The following is a 24,216-nucleotide window of genomic DNA, read 5'->3' on the forward strand; positions in this document are numbered from 1 at the left end:
CTGCATTGTAAACCAGACAAAGAGAGTAGTTGTGTATTTTTGTAAGAGAATAATGTTCTGAGCAATTAGGAGAACCATGCTAGTCAGTGTTTTTGTTTTTGTCAGTGGGGTATACATAATAATTCCTTATTGTGGGAAGGAAATATTAGAACATTTAAAATATTTTATTTGAAACAGTTTTTAAAATTTAAAAAGTTGCAAGAATAATTCAAAGAATTCCTGTAATCCTTCACCAGAGACCCCATTAATGTCTCCAACACTGCCCCAGTAATGCACTTTATAGCAAAAAGATCTATCTGACCTCACGGGTCATGTTTTTGTAGACTTCCTTAATCTGGAACAGTTTCTCAGTCTTTCCTTGATTTTTATGGCTGTTTTTGGCAAAATGAATACAGGACAGGCATTTTATAGAATGTTTCTCAATTTGGGTTTTTCTATTGTTTCTTCGTGATTAGATCCAGGTTATGCATTTTTTTCTGATGCAGTTTCTGAAGTGATGCTGTCTTCTTTGTATTGCATCCTGTTAGGTTGCACATGCTGTTGATTTGTCCCCTTATTAGTATTGTTGTCTTTTATCACTTGATTAAGATGGGGCCTGTGAAATTTCTTCACTGTGAAGTTAGCCTTCTCCCTTAAAGTTAGTGTTTGTGGGGAGATACTTTGAAAGTATGTGATTATGCCATTCTTTTTTTTTTTTTTTTTTTTTTAATTAATTTATTTATTTATTTTTGGCTGTGTTGGGTCTTCGTTTCTGTGCGAGGGCTTTCTCTACTTGTGGCGAGCGGGGGCCACTCTTCATCGCGGTGCACGGGCCTCTCACTGTTGTGGCCTTCTCTTGTTGCGGAGCACAGGCTCCAGTCGCGCAGGCTCAGTAGCTGTGGCGCACGGGCTTAGTTGCTCCGCGGCATGTGGGATCTTCCCAGACCATGGCTCGAACCCGTGTCCCCTGCATTGGCAGGCAGATTCTCCACCACTGCGCCACCAGGGAAGCCCCTGATTATGCCATTCTTCATCCCACTTTCACCCCCTAGTTTTAGCATCCATTGATGTTTCTTGCCTGAATTAATTATTAATGAGATGCTTTTAAATGGGTGATTCTGTAATTAGGTGCTTCTTTCTATATTTATTATGCAGGCATTCTGTTGTGAGAAGAGCTTTCTCTTCTCTCCACCAGCCCCTTTAAAAAACAAACAAAACTTTGTTCTTTGTGGTATAATCTGTTGCCACTGTTATTTTGATGCCCAAATTTGGCCAGTGTGAATCCCTTCAAAGTAACTTCTGTGTTTTTTTTTAAAAAATATTTTGTTGTGGTAGAATATATATGACATAAAATATGCCATTGTAACCATTTTCAGTTATACAATTCACTGGCATTAATTACATTTACAGTGTTGTACAACCATCTCCACTATTTCCAAAACTTTTTTTTTTTTTTTTTTTTGCGGTATGCGGGCCTCTCACTGTTGCGGAGCTGCGGACGCACAGGCTCAACGGCCATGCCTCACGGGCCTAGCCGCTCCACGGCATGTGGGATCTTCCCGGACTGGGGTACGAACCCATGTCCCCTGCATCGGCAGGCGGACTCTCAACCACTGCGCCACCAGAGAAGCCCTGGATAAGTCCACTTTTGATGTACAAAATTTTTAAATTTGATAAAATCTAATGTATCTATTTTTCCTTTTGTTGCTAATGTTTTTGTGTCATGTAAGAATTTATTGCCAAATTAAGATCACCTGTGTTGTTTTGACTTATCCACCTCATTTTTTGATTATTTCTGCTGAAAGATGTTCATGGTCCTTTTTATACTTTCCCTGCCCTGACCCTAAAATCAGCAATTTCTCTAAGGAACACAGGTTCTCTTTAGTGGAGAGTGGTTTTTTATAACCAAGATCTGGACACTAGGTGCGTGCATGTATGCACGTGCACACACACACACACACACACACACACACACCCCTTTACGTCTGTATTTATTTTTATACAGTATTTACATATATGAGTTCATGGCAGTATCTTTTCCATATTTTACCCTGCTTCTTCATCAGTGAGAAACCTGGCTTCCATTTGTTGGTAGAGACAGTCCTCCATGGGTCTCTTGCACTCCTACACATCTGGCCAAGTTACACCAGGAGTGCAAGGCCCTGATCACTTTTTATCCATATTATTTCTCAGAGCTGAGTGTGTAGTGAGCAAGCACTCTTGAAGGATAAGGTAATATCACCCTCTGTGTCAAAGAGCAGTCTTGCTTATTGCTTGGGGTAAAAATAGTGGTTTTTTACTTGGGTTCCCCAAGTTCAGTGTTCCTCAGTTATGAACCAAACCCATGACATGTGCATCCATCTGGGCTCATATCATATCATCCCTGTGGGACTTGGGACCTGGGGAAACTGACACAAATGTGCCAGTGCTTATGTTGTTTGCTATGCTGATGTATTAAGTACTTTGTCTCTGACCCAAGAGTCTTGTGTCTTCTGCAGGCATCCATGAAACAGTAACGGTCTAACTCATTAGCTTGTAAATAGAGTAAAATCTGATCTCAGACCTGAAACCAGCACCCTCAATATATTTGCTTACATTCCTGTACATAGTTAATCCTCTGACCCTGTCGGTCTTTCTTCTCATACTCCCGAGCACCTTCCTTTTGCGGATTGCCATCACTGGCTGCTGCTGGGGTGCCTTGCTTTCACACCATCTTCCACAGGTCTGTTACTGGCAGTGGAACGTTCTGTTTTATGTGTTTCATATTGTAGCACATTACGTACTTTATAAATCTAGCATGTGTGTGTATGTGTGTGTGTGTGTGTGTGTGTGTATTAGTGGTTTATATTCAAATATGTTTTATTAATGGGACTGTGGAATCACTGGAAGCAACTGGATGAAATAACAGTTAACAGAGGAAAAGAGAATGTATCAAGTTTTCTATCATCCTCATGCAACAACCCCCACCCCCGGCTTGTCACTTTCTTCTTTTTTTTTAATATCTTTATTGGAGTATAATTACTTTACAATGTTGTGTTAGTTTCTTCTGTACAACAAGGTGAATCAGCTATATGTATACATATGTCCCCATATCCCCTCCCTCACTTTCTTATTTAATAGAGCCACATACCTGGTACATTTCAAGTATATCATTGCCTACTAATCTTGGTTCTGTATTTACTCAGTGATTATATTATCTATTTGTTCAAAACACACTTGTAGATGAAATTCAGAATATGTTAGGATTTTTTTCATTTTGTATTCAAGGAGCATGTCATACTTTATTGATTTAGATAGAATGAGGTTATTTTTAACAGTCACTTTTCCCCCTGTACTTATGAGGTCTTATAATAAACCTTAGGATGGAATTTATTTAAAGTACTAAATAATATCTAAAAATATGGAACAAGAGTGTCACCAAGTGGTCAGTATACTTTATTTTTAAATACTGTATTTTTTTCCTGCATTCACATATGGAAAATTTTGATTTAGTTAAGTATTTCATACGTATTGATTTTTTTAAAAGAGTAGATTTAATTTTTAATTTTATTATAGCTATTTTATCTTCTTAGGTGATAATCTGTTTGATGGAGAAAAATACTGTATAATATCTTTTTTTCTTTTTTTCTAAAATTAGTTAATTAATTTATTTATGGCTGTGTTGGGTCTTCGTTTCCGTGTGAGGGCTTTCTCCAGTTGCGGCAAGCGGGGGCCACTCTTAATCGCGGTGCTCCGGCCTCTCACTTTCGCGGCCTCTCCCGTTGCGGAGCACAGGCTCCAAACGCGCAGGCTCAGTAGTTGTGGCTCACGGGCCTAGCCGCTCTGTGGCATGTGGGATCCCCCCAGACCAGGGCTCGAACCCATGTCCCCCGCATTGGCAGCCAGACTCCCAAACACTGCACCACCAGGGAAGCCCCATCTTTTTCTATTTAGTTCAGGGGTACAAATGTTTATTGAGTGTTTACTATGTGTAGGCCACTGTGTTTGTATCACTGACTTACAGTCTAGGTAGTGAAATAGATGCAGAAGTACATAGCATAATATAATATGTGCTGAAGTTTCATCAAGTGCTGAAGACAAATAAGCACTTATCCTGTACTGAGGTTTTATTAAAAGTTTCTGGTAGGGGTGGATAATTTGAACAGAACCTGAAGGAAAAGTAAGAGTTAATCAGAAAAAGAGTAACAGGGACCGTATTCCTGCAAAGGGAAGAGCATGAGCAAAGCTGTGTAAAGCATGATGTGTAGAGCTATTAATGGGTGATTATGTAAGAGCTGGGGAACTGTGGATTAAACTATAACTAAGAAGTCTGGGTTTTATTCTGTTAACTGCGGGGAACTACTGAAAAATTTTAGCTTGGTAGAAAGGGGGGGCTCCAGTAACACAGTCAGGTTGTAGCTTGTCTTCATTGTAGGGGATGACTTTTAAAGATGGCACTAGGGCTTCCCTGGTGGCGCAGTGGTTAAGAATCCGCCTGCCAATGCAGGGGACACGGGTTCGAGCCCTGGTCCAGGAAGATCTCACATGCCGCAGAGCAACTAAGCTCGTGCGCCACAACTGCTGAGCCTGTGCTCCAGAGCCTGCGAGCCACAACTCTTGAAGCCCGGGCGCCTAGAGCCCGTGCCCTGAAACAAGAGAAGCCACGCAATGAGAAGCCCACACACCGTAGTGAAGAGTAGCCGCTGCTCACCGCAACTAGAGAAAGCCTGCACACAGCATCAGAGACCCAACGCAGCCAAAAATAAATAAATTAAAAAAAAATAAAGATGGCACTAGAGATAGAATAAGAAACCATGAATATCTTAATTGGAGAAAGGGAGTTAGGGGTGGAGGAAAAGGGTTAAATTTGATAAATGCTTAGGAAGTGAAAAATCAGCAAGATGTGGTTGTTGGATGTGGGAATAAAGAAGAGGGGAATATCTGGAGTCCGGGCGGTGTCCGGCATGGGAGCCGGGGGACCACGATGGTAAAGAAGTGGAAAGGCCGCGTTGTGATCAACTCAGACATGGAAGACAACGACAGCGATGAGAACCTGGATCAGGGGACACAGGTTCGATCCCTGGTCCGGGAAGATCCCACATGACATGGAGCAACTAAGCCCGTGCGCCACAACTACTGAGCCTACGCTCTAGAGCCTGAGGGCCACAACTACTGAAGCCCGCGTGCCACAACTACTGAAGCCCGTGTGCCTAGAGCCCATGCTCTGCAACAAGAGAAGCCACCGCAACGAGAAGCCCGCGCACTGCAACAAAGAGTAGTCGCCGCTCGCTGCAACTAGAGAAAGCCCACGCACAGCAATGAAGACCCAATGCAGCCAAAAATCAATAAATAAAATAAATAAATTTATTAAATAAAAGAAAAAAAGGGGAATATCTGGATTTTTTGTTTGTTTACTGTGTGTGTAATAATACCATTATCTGAGATTGGCAGTATAGGAGGAATGGTTTCAAGGGAGGAGCTGCATTCAAAATTGAGGTTGTCCAAGGTATAGTTAGACAAGAGCAGTGGACTAAGGTCAGAACCCTAGGGAACACTTTTACGGAAGTGGTGGAAAATAAAGCTTTTTAAAACGATATTATGGGTCACCGATGTCTAATACAACTGAGTATTTCAGTGATATAAATATTAAAATATCTCTTGGGTTTGGCAGTGTCAGGATGAATGACATGTGAAGGGGCTAGGTTCAGCCTGGGTGGATAACTTTTTAAAAAATACTTAACTGGGTTGGAAAGTAGGCAGTGTTGTTAGCTGGAGAAGGACACTGGCTAAAGGGAGATCACCTAAAACCTTTTTTTAGCTGATCAGTAATTTGAGCATATTTATAGGTTGCAGGGAAAGAGAGGTTGAAGATACAAGACAGAAAAGGGATAACTGATGAAGCAGGTGAATGAGGACGAGGATGAACACCATTGATAGAAGGGCTAACTTTTTTTTTTTTTAGGTAGCTGTGGTGTGGCATCCTGACAGATAGTTTTGTTATTTTAACTAACTTTTATTGGAGTATAGTTGATTTACAATGTTGTGTTAGCTTCTGCTGTACAGCAAAGAGAATCAGTTATACATATATCCAGTCTTTTCCATTATAGGTCCTTACAGAGTTTGAGTGGAGTTCCCTGTGCTATACAGTAGGTTCTTACTAGTTATCTGTTTTATACATAGTAGTGTGTATATGTTAATCCCAATCTTCCAATTTAAGAAGGTCTAACTTTTAATGGTGGGGAGGAGAGAGTTATATACCAAGAAAGGAAGGACAAAATTAGGGGTGGGCAGATGAAGGCAAATTGGGGGAGACGGGTGTGGGCTGGCAGTTGAGGTAGTTCATGCCTAAAGATTGCTGTATTTTTCAGTATGTAAGGTAACTCATTGAGAGTGAAAAGTTTGGTGCTAGGTTAAAGGACTTGGGGAGAATTATCAACATATAGAATACTTACTGGCATGAATGGGAGATGGAGCTCACTAATGATAAATAAAAATATTACTAGTGGAGTTGAAGGCACGGTGGAAGTCAGAGACCATGTATCCAAAGGGGGACCAATCTGTAGGCTTGTGTAATTTCTCTAGGATATGGCAACCCAACTGTATCAGTGAAAAAAAATCACAGATTTTGGAATTAACTCAGGCTTTGGGTTGCCTTAGACGATGTATCAGAATTGCCAGGAGGGAAAGTTAGTGGTTTTCATAAAGTATTTCAAACACTAATTTAGGTTGGAAGCACAATAAGAATGGGGTTCCTGGATTGCTAGGAAATATAGGAGACTTAAGGTATCCATGAGGTGTAGGTGGAGTTATTGTAGGAGTGAGAAAACTGAAGGATAAGACATTGTGATAAGAATGCAGTATTGGATTCTGATGAAGAGCACCTCTGGGTAATAAGTGGCAAGGTTTTGGATTTCAGGGAGTGCCTAAGTATTGTGAAGAGGTAGGAGGTGGTCAAGGAATTGCTACCATGCTGCACAGATGATCCACATGAATTCTGAAAGTCACTCATGATGTGGATAGGATATGTTACAGTGCATAGGATATGTTACAGTGTTACAGTGTGTCATTGAGTTAAAGCCTTTAGGAAATGTGGGAAAATTCCCAGAACGTTGGTAATATAGGCAATGTGGGGTTACAGTGGGAAGCCATTACTTTAAATAAGGAGTTGTCGGGCCCTTTCTCCCACTTTTTAGAGGATGGAGGATTTAGAACATAATCCTCTGCCCCATATACCTCAGGAGCTTGAGGTAAAGTCATCAATGTGCACTTATTACTCAGGAGTTTGAGGGGAGATAGTATTTGTGTTCCATTGCCAGGCTTCAGTTAAAGGAAGTTGGAGGGATTGGTTTATGAAGAAGCTGATATGAAAACATTACAAGATTGACTCAGATTACTATATTTTTGTTACGTGAGTGAAACAAATACAGTTATTAAGCATAAAGTACTTGTAATACTTACAGGTGAGTAGTTAACATATTTGTTTATCTGTGGTAATAATGCCCCTGTCTATCAATGGCAGTAACTTCTGTGCCTACGGTGGCCAGTTAGGGAATGTAAACGAATGCCAAGGGTCAGATTGGAGCAGCTGCTACCTGGTACCAGCTGATCTTTGCTGTTTAATAATATAAGGCCACTGTGGCCTGCTTCAAAAGAAGTCAGAAATCCAGATTTTAAAAAAAGTTAGATCTCTTGATTTTTCAGTGTTCACAGCTAATTAAAACAAGGGTTTGTGATCTCTGGAGTAGGGCAATAATCTGGGACTCCGAAATGAAGAGCATGTAAAAGCAGCTGTCTCATAATGGCGTTTCTCAATCCTGGCTGTACTCTGAATTAGGTGTAAAGCTTTTTTTAAAAAAAAGAATACTCCATAATTCCTGGTCCTCACACTTGGTGATGTGATGTAATTGGTCTTGGGTGGGACCGGTGCATCAGTATTTTTTAAAAGCTCATCAGATGTTCTAATGTGAAGCTAGACTTGAGAACCGTTGATCTAATAGGTAGTATGGCTCGACAACAGTCCAGAAACTGCGGGATCATGTTAACAGTGACTTCTTGGCACCTTCTCTCATTTGTGCTAACTTCATCTTGAATCTTTTATTTTTGACAGCAGTTATTCCCTTTGCTTATGTTTCTAAAACTTGTGTTCGTAAGAATTTCTTAGGAGCTCATTAAAAATGAAGATTACCAGTCTTCATCTCAAGAGATTCTGATTCAGTAAATGGAGCCTTAGAATCTGAATCATCTGTATTTTTCACAGGCCCCCTGGATGATTGTGATGCAGAGGGTCTGAGGACTGAAGTTTGAGAATCTCTGACCTGTACTGTCTGTTGCTGATGGCAGACAAATCTGTATCTCTGGCCTTGGCTTGTTTTCTGAGCTCAACATTTCCACATCCAACTGCCTGTTAGACACATTTTCACTTGGGAATCCCAGACTTTTCATTGAAAACTTTTTATTTCATCATTCTTGAAAAGACTTCAAGCTCTTCTTCACACATCTTAGGCATGTAGGTAGACTACGTTTCCCAGCCTTCCTTCCAGCTAGGTGTGGCCATGTAACTATTTATCTCCAGAATAATGTGAGTAGGAGTTCTGTTTCTACACATATTCTTCCACAAGCATTTACCTTTTCCCGTGTTGCAGGGTGGACCCTGGAATGCAATGGCAGCAGGCATGTGACCTTGGAAGCCACATGTTGAAATAGCAGAGTGGTCAGCCAGGGTTCTTGGATGATGCATGGAGCAGAGTCTCTCACCTTGGAAGGCCTGCCCTAGACTGTTTCTTGGTGGTTAGATAGACTTCTTTTGTGTAATGACTCAACATTACATTTTTTGGTATTTTTGTTATAGCAAGTTAGGAACGTTTTTCCTTAATAACATTAGGCACTGTTTTAGGTGTCAGTGATCAAATTGTGAATAACACAGAAAAGATCTATATTCTAGCTGGGAGATCTCAGCCCATATCTCATTCCCAGATTACTTTTAACTGTAAAGATGTGGTTTTGTGGAAAGAACTCTGCACTGGGTCCCCAAACTTCCATCTCAACTCTGGTATAAGACAGTTACTTGATTTTGGGGTAGTATAGAATAAAAAGTAATGCGGGAAATCCCTTAGCTTAAGTAACAGTACCCCTCGTTCTCTTATTCCACATTTAAAAACAGATATTTGAGGTCTGCACTTAACTTATTCTTAACCCTGCTCTACTAGTTACCAAGCTGCTTTCTCTAAATGATTCCCGAAAATTTAATTCCTTTTTGAAGTTCTTGTTGACAAGAAATGAAGTAGCCAGTATTTTGTGTGAAGTATTTCTGAGTGTTGAATGTGGGAAGGAAAGAAATATGAGGTCCTGAATAAGAAGTAAAATGCTTGCTTTCTCCCCCTTGTTCCCTCCCATTGTATCTTTGCCTGATTTTTACTCTTAACCAGTAAACATACATCTGCTGAAACTGAGAGGTTGATCACAATTTGTCTGGCTTGGTGTGAGGGGTGGAATTAGTTTGGGGGTGTATATTAACAGGTGAGAATCCTGAACTTTTTAAGTTTGCTTTTGAAACCAGCATTCAAGGTAATTATAGTGTCGATTCTCCCAGGTTCACATTTTGAGAAACAGTGCCTTATAGCATATTAGTTCTTCCCATCTTCCATTCTCTAGGTGACTTTGCCCCCTATATATATGTCCAGCATTATGGCTGAAATGTTTGTGACACAGCCAAAGATGCTGTCCTAGCTCTCAAGTTATATACTTTTTTGATAATAAAAATGATCAGTTCTGTTAAATATATGTGTTTTTGGGAGAGGCCTCATAGTAAGCATTCTAGTTGTACTTATATTTCTTCTCTTTTTTGATTGGATTCATTATATATGTTGATATCCTCGTTTTCAACATAGCTAGAAACTTTAGAGTTTGAAGGCTTTTGATGTAAGTTTTCTTTGTGCAGTAAATGGAACTTCGTCTTACTTGCAGTGCAGAGTTATACCCTGTGAATTATGGAATGACAATTAAAATGTGCTCAGGTTCCCAGTATCATGTTGCTGTGTTTAGCACGCCTCAGGGGCATCTTTAAACAAAATTCTTTCTTAAAATCAGGATGATACTTGCATAAAGAAAATTATACTAGTTGATATTAATTGAATTTTATAGCTAATAATGAGTGTTGGGACTAACGCACTTTAAAAGAAAAAAGTATGAATAAAGCTGTGATACTTATTCAATCGATTCTTTTAACTTTTTTTGGACAAACTAATGATAAACTATAGAGATTTTATGTTTTGCATTTTAAGTACTAAATGACAGTTGTATATGTGGGTTTGTTTTAATTTGTACCATTCTTCAGGAGACAGTTCTGTATTTAAGAATGTTTAACTTAAATTTATTTTACTTACGCGATTTTAAATACTTAGATTTTCTTGTTAAAATGGGATTTTTACATCTGAAATAATTTTAAGGAATCTTAATTAGTGATCAAGAAGACAGAAATCTCTAAGTATTTCAAATAGAGGGTTAGTCATTAGCAGTTCAGGGTCAACCTAAGGGAAATTAGGTCATATGAAGCCAGGCTAGTCTACTTCCAGTTCACCCTGCTCATTGTGTAACCCTTAGGAAGATCTTTATATCCTAATTCTGTGAAGCCATCAGAATTATTTCTCAGCTTTTCATCCTCTCAACTACTGTTTCTGAAATTGGCAGATATATAAAAGCAAAAGCAGCCCAAAAAAGACAGGCTCAGCAATCTGGGCTTCCTACTTCTCTTGTACTTTGGATCCATAGTTCTTTACTATGTTTTTAGCTCTTTGATGGCTCTGAGCAGATTACTAAAAAACAAATCTTTTGTCCAGTTTCTCTAGATTTTTTTCATCAGTCAAATTAGAATTATTTAGTTCCCCATTTTTGGACGTAGAAATATTTCTTAAATGTAGTAGTGGTATTTTATTGAAGTAGCAAAAATCGAAGTGATCCTTGAAGTAATGGTATCTTTAGGTCAAACTCTATGAAACAGAAATATTTAAAAAATGATATGTCAAAGATTTTATTAGTAGAAAATATCTATTAAATATATGGTACAGAGTAAAACCATGAGTGAGTTTACAGAAATACAAGCTGTTAAAGCAAGGGCAACGGAAGACTTAACATTTTTCTGTTAATAATTATTTTGTGGGCTTCCCTGGTGGCGCAGTGGTTGAGAGTCCGCCTGCCGATGCAGGAAACACGGCTTCGTGCCCCGGTCCAGGAAGATCCCACAGGCTGTGGAGCGGCTAGGCCCGTGAGGCATGGCCGTTGAGCCTGCGCATCCGCAGCTCCACAACGGGAGAGGCCATAATAGTGAGAGGCCCGCGTACCGCAAAAAAAAAAAAAAAAAATTATTTTGTGTTTGCTTATTCATTAGTCATTTGATAACGTTTAGCTGCATACATACAGTAGCAGGCACCAAAGATTTAAGAAAAACTATGGGAGACAAAAAAAATCTTTAAATTTTATATATTGTTACAAAGGATTATTTTTTTTTAAATGTTTTGTCTATAAAAGATTGTCTTCGAATCTGTGCACTATTCTGCAGGTCAGGTGAAGGAATCATATTTGGAAATAATGTTGAAGGTTAAGAATTGCTTTGTTAAGGTATAGCATTTTTCTGAATAATGGAAAAATAAATAGCAACAAAATATAAGTTGGATTATTTCTTGGTCAAGACATATTATAAGGTTTGCCTTTGCAGAGAGAATATCCTGAGGTGGAGGAAGCTAATCATATTTTACTGATTTCTTGGTGATCCTCTGGGAAGATTACCTGACACCACGTTGGTAGTTGAAGTTGACAAGGCTGCCTTATCTTGGGTTTGGCGAGTAATGCTATGCTGTTCGGGTGTTTGAAATAAATCTTTAAAATATAATAATGATTTTTAGATAGTAGTTAGTCTTACAATTTGTTTTCCCTTAAAATAAATATTAAAAATGAAAATTCTTTTCTCGAAGATGAAAGTTCTGTTTGGTTTCTTATTTTTTATTTTTATTTTTGGTGGTTCGCGGGCCTCTCACTGTTGTGGCCTACCCCGTTGCGGAGCACAGGCTCCGGACGCGCAGGCTTAGTGGCCATGGCTCACGGACCTAGCTGCTCCGCTGCATGTGGGATCTTCCCGGACCGGGGCATGAACCCCTGTCCCCTGCATCGGCAGGCGGACTTTCAACCACTGCGCCACCAGGGAAGTCCCTTTTTGCTTTCTTTAAAAAATCCCTTCACATCATTTTAAGTGATAAGGAGCTAAATTTTTATATATCACATTTTTAGAGGAAAATAAGCACCTTTCTTTTTTTTGCTGCGTTGGGTCTTCGTTGCTGCGTACAGGCTTTCTCTAGTTGCGGCGATTGGGGGCTACTCTTCGTTGCAGTGCTTGGGCTTCTCATAGCAGTGGCTTCTCTTGTGGAGCACCGGCCCTAGAGTGCATGGGCTTCAGTAGTTGTGGCTTGCGGGCACTAGAGTGCAGGCTCAGTAGTTGTGGTGCATGGGCTTTTGGCTCTGCGGCATGTGGGATCTTCCCGGACCAGGGATCGAACCTGTGTCCCCTGCATTGGCAGATGGATTCTTAACCACTGCGCCACCAGGGAAGTCCCAATAGCTTTCTTTTTCATAGACACTTATTAGAGCATATAACATACATAAAGTACACAAATCAAGGTGTATAGCTCAGTGTTAAGCGTAAGTGTAACCACATCCAGGTTAAGAAATAGAACATTACTTGCATCTCAGAAGCTTCTTCATGCTCCTATTCATAACTCCTATAGAGTTATTTTCTTCTTCCTCTCCAAAGGTGATCATTATTCTGACATAAAGCCATCTTAATAGTCAATGAGAATAATTACAGTCGTTGTGACTTGCAAAACTTTTTGTCAATACATCAAACTCTTTCAATAGAAATGTATCGGGAAGTAAAATAAATGGTAAAACTAATATTCATTTAATACACTGTAATTTATAACATTAGAAACATTGAGAGTTAGAGTTTTATTTCTTTGTAAAAAAACTTATCAAGAGTAGTTTGAACAGTGTTTGTCGTCTTCTTGAAGGAAGCATCTTTTTTATGCCTTGGTGAATGGTCATACGTACTCCATTCTGAGTTTGGATCAGTTTCCGACATTTTATCCTTTGCATTTTCATTGTTGTGAAATTTCTCTGAGAGTTCCTTTAATGGAATTTTTTTGTTAGCCTCACTTCCTCTGGGACATCTTCATCCTTTTTTGTCACAGTCCCTTTTGTTGTTTGCCTTCAATAAGCTTGCCTTCACCAATTTCCTGAGGCTGTATATCTTGAAGGCAACATTGTCAACATTCCTATGGTCACATGTTTCTTCGGTAACTCCATTTACGTTCAATTTGAATTCCACTCCTACCATTGTCACTTTGTTTCTTGGCTGCACTTTTGTCTTTGTTGACTAATTTTCTTTCAATTATCCATTTTTATAAAATATCACGTGGGTTTATCACTGGGAACAAGAAGGCAACAAAACTACATGCTTTGTTGTCTGTGTATGAACTGAGTAACAGATGCACCGTGATTAATCCAAAAGCCTTTGAAAAATGCAGTGCGATTCGTCACTGATGATGATGTGCATTTGCTAGTCCTGTGGTGATTTGTGGACTGAGAGCTAGCAGCTTTGCACCCATTTATATTCCCATCCGCAACACATGTGAATTTCATTTGTTCCACATCCTTGTCAACACTTGGTATTTTCAGTGGTTTTTTTTAAATTTGAGTTAATAAGTATGAATACTTATTATGTATTATGAATTATGTAGGCATTATTCCTCTTAATCCATCATTCCCGTTTTATAGATGATGAAACAGGCACAGAGAAGTTAAGTAACTGTCACACCTCTCCCATGGTAACCAAATGATGAAGCCAGGATTTGAACCCTGGCAGACTTGTTCCAGAGTCTGTGCTCTTAACTATTGGACTGTATATAAATTAAAGATTGAAAATAGAGTAGAAAATACTTTACTTGAAAATGTAACATATAATTTGAATGTTTAGAAGAGTTGAAGGAATTTTAATACTTGAAGTTAGGTATGTTATAAAGTAACATTTTAGAATCGTTAAGTGGTTCCAAGAAAGCTTTAGAATGTTTCTTCTTATTTCTTAAACTGATAGATTAAATTTGAGTGTGTGTGTGTGTGTGTGTGTGTGTGTGTGTGTGTCCGCGTGGGTGCATGCACGTGTGTCTGTCTCAGGATTTCTGAACTTTGACACTATTGGCATTTTGAGCTGGGCAGTTTTTTATTGAGGGGGTCTGTCCTGTTTATTGTAGGTTGTTTAGCAGCACCCCTGACCTTTACCCACTAGATGCTAGTACTATCCCCCTGTTGTGACAGTAAAAAATGTCATGTCTTCAGATATTGCCACATGTCCTGCTTGGAGCAAAATTACTGTCACTTGAGAACCATCAATATACTAAGGAGCCTCACTTAATAGAATCCTTTTTTATCCTTGCATATATTTTGACTGTTTTTCATATTCATAATTTGGATAAGTAGGGTTTTTTTGCATTTAGAGTATCAGATTCTCAGAGCAGTAATAATAGTTGTACTCCTCACTTGAGTACATTAAGCATCAGGAAACTGTTTCTAGAGGTTGCTTTTCCTCTTTGAAGTATAATTACAGCTACTTAATTACTGTGGAGAATATTAGCTATCCAGATTTCTTTTTGGATTGGAAGCTTGGTGTTGGAGGGAGGTGGCTTTGAGTAATGGAAGATCAATTTTTAAAATCTAAAATAGGGAACTTAGAATATTGACATCAGAAAATATTTAGTTACATAAGTTTTTCATAATAGTCAAACTGATTTACTAAATAATTGTGAAATATTTGGTCTTCCACTTGATAAATAGGAACTATCAATCAATGAAATGAAAGAAAAAAAGCTTAACAACTAATTTCTAATTAAATAAAAATTTAAAACTTACATTATGAAGTACTACAATCACATTATAGAAATCATCTGAAAAGAAAGGAAAAAATTCCTTGATTTTACTAGGAATAAGTTTACAGATGAAAGCACTGTTGACTTTCTGTTGAATTACATGCTTTAAAAACTCATTGCACTCTCACATTACATTTTATGCCAAAGAAATAGAAGTGAAAGGTTTTTGTTTAGGTATAAGGTAAAAGATACAAGGTTGCTCAATTTGTCCTTGCCATATTATCTTAAAGAAAAAAAGAACAAAACAGCTAAGCCCTTGTAGTATATCCATTTTTACCTAAGTCTGGCATAAATTATAGTGGAAGACAAAAATTTAAGAAAATTAAGACTCAGTTGTGTCATAAAACTAATATGACGTGCACCAGTGATATATATTAAGACACCCATCTTATTTGTGGATTACTGGATTGTTTTGATAACAGTGACTTTTTTCTCTCAAAGAAACTCTTCTGGTTGACATTTGAAACCAAGCGCAAACTAAATTAACCAGGTGTTACGCCAAGAAAAAGAAGAAATTCAAAGTATTGTGTAGCATTTTGTAACTTTCGATTGAGCCTAGAAAAAGTGAGATTTGTACAGAATATAAATAGAGGAAGAGAGAAAGGAAACTTGTTATTTAAAGATAAGAAAGGCATTCTGACAGTCAGTGTGGACCTTGAAATCTAACTCTGTTTTATGGACTAGAGTAGTATTTTTAGGACCAGTAAATCCCTAGCAATTTCCAGCCCAACCCAAATTGTGTATTATGATAAGGCTTATATATCCCACCCTAGTTTTCACTATTGGATGGGATCATTTGCCTATTTGATAGGAAAAAATTAAAATAACTTGAGTTATATTAAATATTTAGTGAGATGATACATTTGTATTTCATTGATTTATCTTCATATCCTTCATCTGCTTTTTATTGGTGTTTTCATCTTGTTCAAAGGTTTGTCAACATTCATTAAATTATTAAAGACTAACATTTAAGATTGCCATCAGATGTTGGAATTTTCCCTCTTAATTGGAAATTTGCTTTAAATCTAATTACATTTTCAACTTTAGGCTCTTTTTTTGTATGTAGTTTAAACTTGGTATTTTGATACACAGTGGTTTCTTCCTGTAGACTTATAATTATTTAGTATCTTTTAAATATATATATATATATAGAGAGAGAGAGAGAGAGAGACAGATAGACAGACAGACAGACAGAGAGACAGGTCTTTTTCTCCTATTCCTTCCTTCCAAACATTTAGCTTTTTAGTCAGCCTGAATTTGTCATGGTATGTGTTAAAGGAAAGAGAATCTGTCACCCTCTTCCCCACATTGTCTCAAAGTTAGGTAAAATATTTTATAACTTGAGGATCCATGTGTTTGGGGGAAGGTTAAAAATAAGATAACGGATAATGAAAAGACTAAAGCTTAAAACTATAGTCATAGATACCATATTCATTGTAAAGTTGCTGTGCTTAAAGGAGTTAGGAAGTAAATTAAGATCAAAGGCCATACATGAGCAGATGAACTAATTTTTGGGTCTGTGTCTTCCTGCAGAGGATGCTCTGAGAAGTGTCACTGTAAATAAAGGTGTTTAATTTTATTAAACTCAGTGTTTCCCACAGTTGTGGCTTAGTATTTTGTGGAACATATTTTGAGAAAGGCTTTTTTATATTATAAGTAAATAAATATTAAATTTGTATATTTACAATTACATTATAAACATATAAAGTCAGGTCTCTGGTAGAAAATATGAATCAGCCAAAACATATTTCTATCATTATGTAATGAATTTGCTCTCCAAAATACAATTAAACTTCTAAAGCATAAAAATCTTGAGATATTTGCAAGGGGTAGGGTGAAAAAAATCCCCATACTTTTCTTTGTGTTCTGTGAGAAAAAGGAAGCTATAGGTAAACTTTTTATTCTTTAATAAATTGTGTTTGGAAACCTTCAGGAAGTACATACTTGACATTGGGATCAGCAAATTATAACCCATGGGCCAAATCTGACCAGCTGTCTATTTTTGTAAATAAAGTTTTATTGGAACAGAGCCACACACATTGGTTTACATATCATCTGTGGTTGCTGTTGTGTTAGAGTGGAGTGTTGAGGAGTTGTGATGGAGACCATATAGCCCACAAAACCTAAAATATTTGTAGTTGGACCTTTAAGCAAATGTTTGTTGACCCCTAGTCTAGCGAATGGCCATTCTGCCTACTTTTCACTTTATATGTGTTTCATCTGTGTACAGAACTCCATAACTGCCATTCTTTACATTGAATTATCCACAGTTCATCTTCTGTAAAGCAAATTGCTTGGGAAGTCAAGTGGAAGTCTTGTTCTGGAGGTTTTATTATTTTGAGTAGGTTTTAAACTCTTAACAAACATGTAAGATTTCATAGTTTTTCTGAATGACAAAGCTATCAAGCGGTTGTATTGGCACGCTTAGCTAATTTCTTGAATAAGCCTTTATACTGATTTGATGGAAATCATAGTGGGGTAATACTGTCAATAGAATTAGCTAACATCTATTGAGTGCTGTGTACCAGGCCCTGTTCTAAGTGCTTTACATATAATATCTCATTTACTCCTTGCAGCTGTAAGTAGGTACTGTTATTATCCCCACCTTGTAGATGATGAAATTAAGGCATAAGGAGGTTAAGTAACTTGTTCAAGGTCATGGAGTCAGTAGTTACTTTGGGAGGGGCTTTTAGTACTTAGGAGGCTAGTTCACAGAGGGCCTTAACAGTCTCTTTCCTTCCTCTACTACTTATGCTTCTGTTAAGTCCTATACATAGGGCTAGTATTATATTTGAAATGTAGGTGCTGTATAATTCTATAAACGCCAAGAAAGCTCTCTGACTCATCATTGTGTCCTTGGCACCAACATATGATGCCTTCACAGAGCAGTTAGAGTGATCATTGTCAATGTACATCAGATCTCTCTACTGCCTCATTCTTTGTTGGGTTCCATCCCCTCTGTTATATCTCTGCTCAGATATTACCTTCTCAGAGATGTTCTTCCTGATCATCCCATCAAAAATAACCTCCCTCACATCTACCTTTCTTTAAACTGCCTGTCAGTCTGAAATGTTGTATTTATATGTCTTCTCCATTGCCCAATGAGGGCAAAGACTTGGTCTTTTAGTATCAAAGTAGAGTGGATATATTTTCTCTTCTTCTTTCCATCCATTTTCTGCAACAGGAGCCTAACTTCCAAGGGTTGAAACCACTTAGTTCCCAACTCACTTGCCTCCTAATTCCTTGATTCTTGAGATGAGTTCTGGGCATACTTCTTGCTCCTTATTACCTCCTCCAAGCCACAGTTCCGGTGTCGTCTCTGAACTTCTCCATTTGTACCACCTGTCCTCATCTTTGTACTCTTTGATGAATTTCCAGGACCCCATTTCTTGTTCCTGGATTATTATAGTTTCTGGCATATAGTCTTCTCCTCCATCCCTCCCTGTCCTGATTTGATGATGCTTTTAATTAACACCAGTTCTTTCTTGTGTTTTCAACTCTTTAGCTCTCCACTGGCATGGTCAAACCCTACAATCATCATCCCTGGAAAATGTTCTGCCTCTATCATTAGCCCTGAGTTTCTGTTTTTGACTTAAAGATACCATATTTATATGTACACAGCTCTTAGACGTTAGTTTGTCTAGTTCAGTCCTTCTCAAAGTTTCCTGTGCATCAGAATCACCTGGAGAGCCTTGTTAAAGCCTGGAATCCTTGGTCTCACTCCCAGAGATTCTGATTCAGTAGGTGTGGTTTGATGCCCTGAATTTGAATTTCTGTCACCTTCCCAAGGTAATGCTGATGAAGGTCTGGGGACCTGCATTTTGAGGAACACTGCTCAAATGAATACATTCCCCCAAAGGACAGATACTTTCCACTCTGCCTTAAGCATCTGTTCGTGTCCTTACTTTCTTTACCTTCTATTAATGACTTCTAGAATTATGTTACTGAGGTAAAGGACTTCTGAAGAGAGATTTCTCATATTTTTTCTTCTTGAAATGAAAATTTTCCTCTTTATCCTTTTTGTGTTCTTCTCTTGTTGCCTTCAGTGCTATTCTCTTCTACTTAGTTCCTTTGTCCCATTTTTTCCTGGTGATTTTTGGCTCCTTTTTCAGTTACCATTTTTGTGTCTTGGTTTATCAGTTTCTCCATCTATAGGAAATTAGCCTTTTCCCCCCAACTTCCAAATATGACCAAGTAAGCCCCTTTCCTCAGAGTATTGTCCCAATTCTCTTCCTTCTTCCCTCTGCCAAACTTTTTTTTTAGAAGAAAAGTAACAGTTTAACTCCGTTAGTAGATAGGTCATAATTTCTTATAGTCTGATTTGGTTTCCAAAGTTTTACTGGACAGCCCACTCACTGGTCATGTGACTCTTAGGTTTTAAATATGAAGATCTGTTCCAGCCTCTGCAGTATTTGATATTAACTACATTTTCCCTTTTCAAAAATTTCTTCCTTTGTTTTTTAGTTACTACGTTTTTAAGTTTTCACTGTTTTGACTACTTCTCTTCTTGTTTGCATAATATCCTTTAATCCTTCTCTACTTTTTCTTGAAGCTTGGAATGCCTTTCCCACCATCTAAATCTGTGCTGTTCATATGGGAGCCACTAGCTGAATGTGCCTGTTGAGCACTTAAAATGTGGCCAGTTCAGACTGAGATATTGTGTAAGTGTAAAATACATACTGGATTTTCAAGCTGTAAGATGAAAGGGAGAATATAAACTATCTCACTAAATTTTTTAATATTGATTACATGTTGCTAATATTTTAGATGTATTGGGTTAAGTAAAATATTGCTAAAATTAATTTCACCTGTTTCTCTTTACTTTTGAAATATGACTACATCATGTGTGCCTTGATTATATTTCTCTTAGACAGTATTGATCTAAATTTCACCTTTGCTTAAAGACTCCTTGGTCAGTTTTTCATCTATTAATATGTATATATGTCTCTTCTAAATTACAGTACCAGCCTTTTGGAACATTTACTCCCCATCCCCCCAATTAGATATTAAGCTTCTTCAGAGCCAGAGTAATTCCTCATAGTGCCTTTCATATATTGGGACATAGATATATAGATATGAAAAAATATGTATACATACACACATGAATAAATGACTTGGCTAATATTACCACTTTATCAAAGTAGTACCATATACTTATGGTAGATGATGCCTGTGGTGATGTTTTTGTTTAATCTGATGGTCAGTAGGAGATGTTGATGTGAAGGAGAGGAGAGACGTTGCTCTGCTCTGAGATGTTGAAATCTGACATGCACTTCCCCCATGTGTATCTAGCCACCCCAAGCCACTCTGATAGCTCTGAACTGTGCTGTTGTGATTTTACTGCCATCTGGTGTCAGGATTAGGAAACTGTAGTTCAGCATTTCATCTTTCCATTCCCTCCAGAGAAAATAGGCAGTCTTTCCTCTGAATGTGGGCCTGTTCTTCTCCATTTCCTGAGTAAGTTATCAGGAAGAGCTCATTTACTTTCGCTGTATGAAACCTTTATTCTCCTTCTTGGAGCACTCTTTCATTGCCTTCCCTGATAACTTACTCACCTGTGCCTCATGTTTCTGTGGCCACTCTATTCTCAGCCCATTTCCTTCTCAGTGTGGCAGTTTTATAACCCTAGATTCTGGGCCTTCTGCACTTTTTATCCTTTGTTTTCATCTATACCCAAGGCTTTTAAATACTTCCTGTTTACAGACAAATTTATAGTTATAGCCAAAAATCTCTTCTGATATTATCACCAGTATCTGTTGTTGCCTACCAAGATATTACATGAGCATCTCAAATATAGCACTGTCAAGTCTAAATGTGGATCTCCCACCCTGTCCCTATTTCTCAGATCTATTTTTCTTATTTCAGTAATCCATCGTGGCCAGAATTCTGGGTATCATCTTGTCATCCACCATCTCTCACACTCATTAGACAAACATTTACCTTGTCTCGTTGAGTCTACAAAACTGCACTCTTGTGCATGTTGAATTTGTGACCCTTCCCCTGCTCCCGCCTTATCTAAGTCACCACTGTCTCTTGCTTGGACTAAGTAGACTCCTAGTCTCCCTGCACACACCATTGGCTACATGTTTTATCTGTATGTTTAATATCAGCCTCTCCCACTAGCCTGAGAGTTCCGTAACGGCAGGGACTGCATGCATGTGGTTCACCATTGGGTCCCCAGTGCCTGGTACAGTTCCTAAAATCTGTGTAATACATATATAGCTACTTACTTCAGCTCTCAGTGATATTCATATGATTCCTATAGCTTTAGTGATTGAACTTGAATATATTGGAATTTCTTTAATGCATTATTTCAGTATTAGTATTTTGTCTGAGTTTATCATAAATGAGTTTTAACTGTTTTCTAATTTTGCACAGAGAAAATTATATCTGGAAAGAGGATATAGTTTGGGTATTAATCAGTTAATGACAACAACCTACTTATATATTGTGGACTACCAGTCAATATGCTGAAATTATTTTCTGAGCAGTTGAAATTTCATACAATTGGCTCATCTTTTTACCATTCTTCTGTCTGAAGATAATGGTCTCTAATTTTAATATGGAGGTACATTTGCTAAATCTTCAATTAAAACCTGTTTGACTCCAAGTGTTCTTTTAAATAGAGGCTTGTGTCTTTTTTTAAAAAATTAATTTATCTGTTTATTTTTGGCTGCATTGAGTCTTCATTGCTGCGCGGGCTTTCTCTAGTTGTGGTGAGCGGGGGCTGCTTTTCGTTGCGGTGAGTGGGCTTCTCATTGCGGTGGCTTCTCTCGTTGTGGAGCACAGGCTCTAGGCACATGGGCTTCAGTAGTTGTGGCACGTGGGCTCAGTAGTTGCGGCTCACGGGCCCTAGAGCGCAGGCTCAGTAGTTGTGGCTCACGGGCTTAGTTGCTCCGTGGCATGTGGGATCTTCCCGGACCAGGGCTTGAACCTGTGTCCCCTGCATTGGTAGGTGGATTCTTAACCACTGCGCCACCAGGGAAGTCCGAGGCTTGTGTCTTCATAGTTGTATTTAATAATTTTAATTTGCTTTACTGTTATAAAGATAGTTTTGCTTTATAAGTCTTTATTATTTGGGCTTTCTGCTTTGAGTTGATGATATTGCTTAATAAGGAAATTTAATTTATAAAAGTAAAGATGATATAAAAAGTTGGTATTTAGAGATTGGCAACAATCTGTTGTAAATTCAGAGAGCAAGGATTTTATAGGTATATACCAGGGTTTCTCAACCTTGGCATTGTTAACACTTTGGGTTGCATAGGTTTTTACTGTGTATATGTGTGGGTGTTGTCCTGGGCATTGTAGCATTTTAGGAGCATCCTGCCCCTAACCACTAGGGGCATTCCCTCCTCTCCAGTTGTAACAACAAAAGTGTCTGTAGATGTTGCCAAATTATCACGGGGGGCAGTGGGGAATCACACTAGTTGAAAACCAGTGGTACTTAGAAGAGGATAGTAGACCATGAACTGTCTCATTGGGGAAATCTTTGGCATTCTCTAGGTGTCTTTGAGAGTATGGTAGCTGTGTGGTATGTTGTTGGTAGCAAGCAGAAGTAGAGACTATATGACTTTTTCACATTAAAAAATTTTTGTGCTTGCTTAAAATAAAGTAACTTTTGCACTTAACCACCTGGTTCTACCCCAAACTGAAAAAATGACATAATTCACTGATAAAGTTTCATTTTGTTGACTGATTTCAGAAGTTAGGTGGTGGTAGAAAAAGGGGACATAAATTACAACACAAACAATGGTTTGTAACCAGAGCTTTTGCCATTTGTGCTTGTATATATAAAGTATAGGATATAATTAACTTATTTTATTTTTTCTTCAAAGGGGCATGAGAGATGGCTTTAGAAGAAAAAGTTTCTACTCTTCCCATTATGTGAGAGACCGGTCTCCTCATAAAAGAGACACTTCTTTTTTCAGAGAATCACCTGCAGGCCGAAAGGATTCTCCACACAGCAGATCTGGCTCCAGTGTCAGCAGTAGAAGTTACTCCCCAGAAAAAAGCAAAACTTACCCTTTCCATCAGTCTCAACATAGAAGTATGTATTTTTAAGAGTTCTCCTTTTTTTTTTTTTTTTTTTGCAACCTCCACTGATAAGAATGTATTGAGTCAGATTGCCTTATATGTGTTATAAGATATTATTTTTAACTCTTTATTTGAAAAATTTCAAACTTACAGAAAAGTTGAAAGAATAGTATAATGAATGTCATACACACACGCACACACACACATTTTTAAACCATTTCAAATTGCAGTCTATATGACATTTCACTTCTAGTTCTTCAGCGTGGAAGAGGTTGTAATCATGTTGGAAAGTCACACACCTCCTGTATTTTCTGCTAATTCCTGAGCTGATCCAGCCTCTTTACTCTTCTATCACTAGGGGAAATCTATTTATATTTTTCATGAAAAATATTAGTGGATCCCCCTAAATATAAGGTATAGCCTTATAGAATTTAGAGCTAAAACCTACCTTAGGTTCATTCTTTCCCAACCTCCAATTTTTTTTTTTTTTTTTTTTTTAAGTTTGGAGTGCCTGGCCATGCATGGCATTCAGTGCGTGTCGTCCTGGCCCAGTTGTTCAGTATGTGTTGGAATAAATAAATGAAGCAACTTTTCTAGGTAATGCTTTCCTGTGTTGTCATTCTAGACTCTACTACCTGCAGTTGAGCTCATTCACAAAACACTTCCTCATGCCTTCTGTATCCAGGGCACTGTGTTAAAACGATGTCCCTGTCACCAAGGAACTAGAATATATATGTGTATTTTTCCCCAACTGATAACAATTTTATCATTATGTAAATATAACATGTAAAGTATAACTTTGATATAAGGCTCATTATGTCATAAATGAGTTAACATGACATTAGCCGGTCAGGGTAAGAGACTCACTCTGGGATGGAAGAACACGCCATGGAGGAAATGACATTTGGGCTTATCTTTTAGTTCAGACTTCTACAGGTGGAGAAGTATCTTCTAGGTAGAAGGAATTATAAGCCAATAATTTTCTTTCCTTTTTAACTTCCTTCCTTTTAACTGTTTTTTTCAAATAATAAGGTTTTTAGTTCAACAGTCTTTGCCTCCTGCATGTTCAGAGTGATGGAAGATCACTTCAGATCATTAGATTGTCTCCATTGTAGCTGTTGCTGGATTCCTGTATTTAACAAGCATTTATCACTTGTCTACTGTTTCCAGAGCTAGGTAGAGTGGGGTTTCCAAAAAACATATTTTTGGATATATGTGTAAGAATGCCATTTGAAGGATTTAAAACAAACACAGTCAC

The 24,216-nt window shown here is 38.1% G+C and overlaps 1 protein-coding gene across 13 annotated transcripts in view; it reads left to right on the plus strand.

Moving 5' to 3' along the window:
• Positions 1-24,216, plus strand: part of PPHLN1 (periphilin 1) — a 142,011-nt gene that overhangs the window by 35,791 nt on the left and 82,004 nt on the right. For all 13 annotated transcript variants that reach the window (XM_004274441.3, XM_033436544.2, XM_033436549.2 and 10 more), the window contains one exon: positions 22,760-22,971. In XM_004274441.3, the coding sequence (XP_004274489.1) occupies positions 22,760-22,971 (212 nt within the window). The remainder of the gene's footprint in view (positions 1-22,759; positions 22,972-24,216) is intronic.

This window comes from Orcinus orca, chromosome 11 (assembly GCF_937001465.1).
Source record: "Orcinus orca chromosome 11, mOrcOrc1.1, whole genome shotgun sequence".
Lineage (NCBI taxonomy): Eukaryota > Metazoa > Chordata > Mammalia > Artiodactyla > Delphinidae > Orcinus > Orcinus orca.